Consider the following 483-nt stretch of genomic DNA (forward strand, 5'->3'; position numbering starts at 1 on the left):
CCAGGGATGCAGGGGCAGCCCCAGCTGCTCTGGCAATCCCAGCCCAGCCAGGAATTCCTCATTGCCAAGATGCCATCCATGCCTGCCCTCTGGCAGTGGGAGCCATTCCCTGGGTGCTGTCCCTCCATCCCTTGTCCCTCTGCAGCTCCAGGCCAAGCTGGATGGCCTTGGAGCACCCCAGGACATCAGGAGGTGTCCCTGCCTGTGGGGGCTGGAATGGGATGGGGTTTAAGGTCCCTTCCCACCCCATCATTCCGTGATTCCATCACTGTGCCTCCCCCAGCACCCCAGGAGCTGCCAGGACGAGCCACCCCCGCACTGTCCCCGCTGTCCCCTGCTGTCCCCGCACCTGGTACAGCGACAGGTAGAACACGCGGAGCAGGGCGAACACCAGGCAGTCCCGCATGGAGTCGCAGAGCAGCGCCCCGAGCGCCGCCAGCATTCCCAGCAGGCAGAGCAGCTCCATGCCCTGCTCCGTGTCCA

General features: G+C 65.4%; 1 protein-coding gene across 1 annotated transcript in view; it reads right to left on the minus strand.

Moving 5' to 3' along the window:
* Positions 1-481, minus strand: part of LMF2 (lipase maturation factor 2) — a gene marked incomplete at its 5' end in the record, with an annotated part of 12,759 nt that extends 12,278 nt beyond the window's left edge. Inside the window, one exon of the mRNA XM_031065166.1 lies at positions 320-481. Coding sequence (XP_030921026.1) covers positions 320-481 — 162 coding nt within the window. The remainder of the gene's footprint in view (positions 1-319) is intronic.
* Positions 482-483: the final 2 nt, after the last annotated feature.

The sequence above is a fragment of the Geospiza fortis genome, unplaced genomic scaffold (genome assembly GCF_000277835.1).
Source record: "Geospiza fortis unplaced genomic scaffold, GeoFor_1.0 scaffold494, whole genome shotgun sequence".
In the NCBI taxonomy this organism is placed as follows: Eukaryota; Metazoa; Chordata; class Aves; order Passeriformes; family Thraupidae; genus Geospiza; species Geospiza fortis.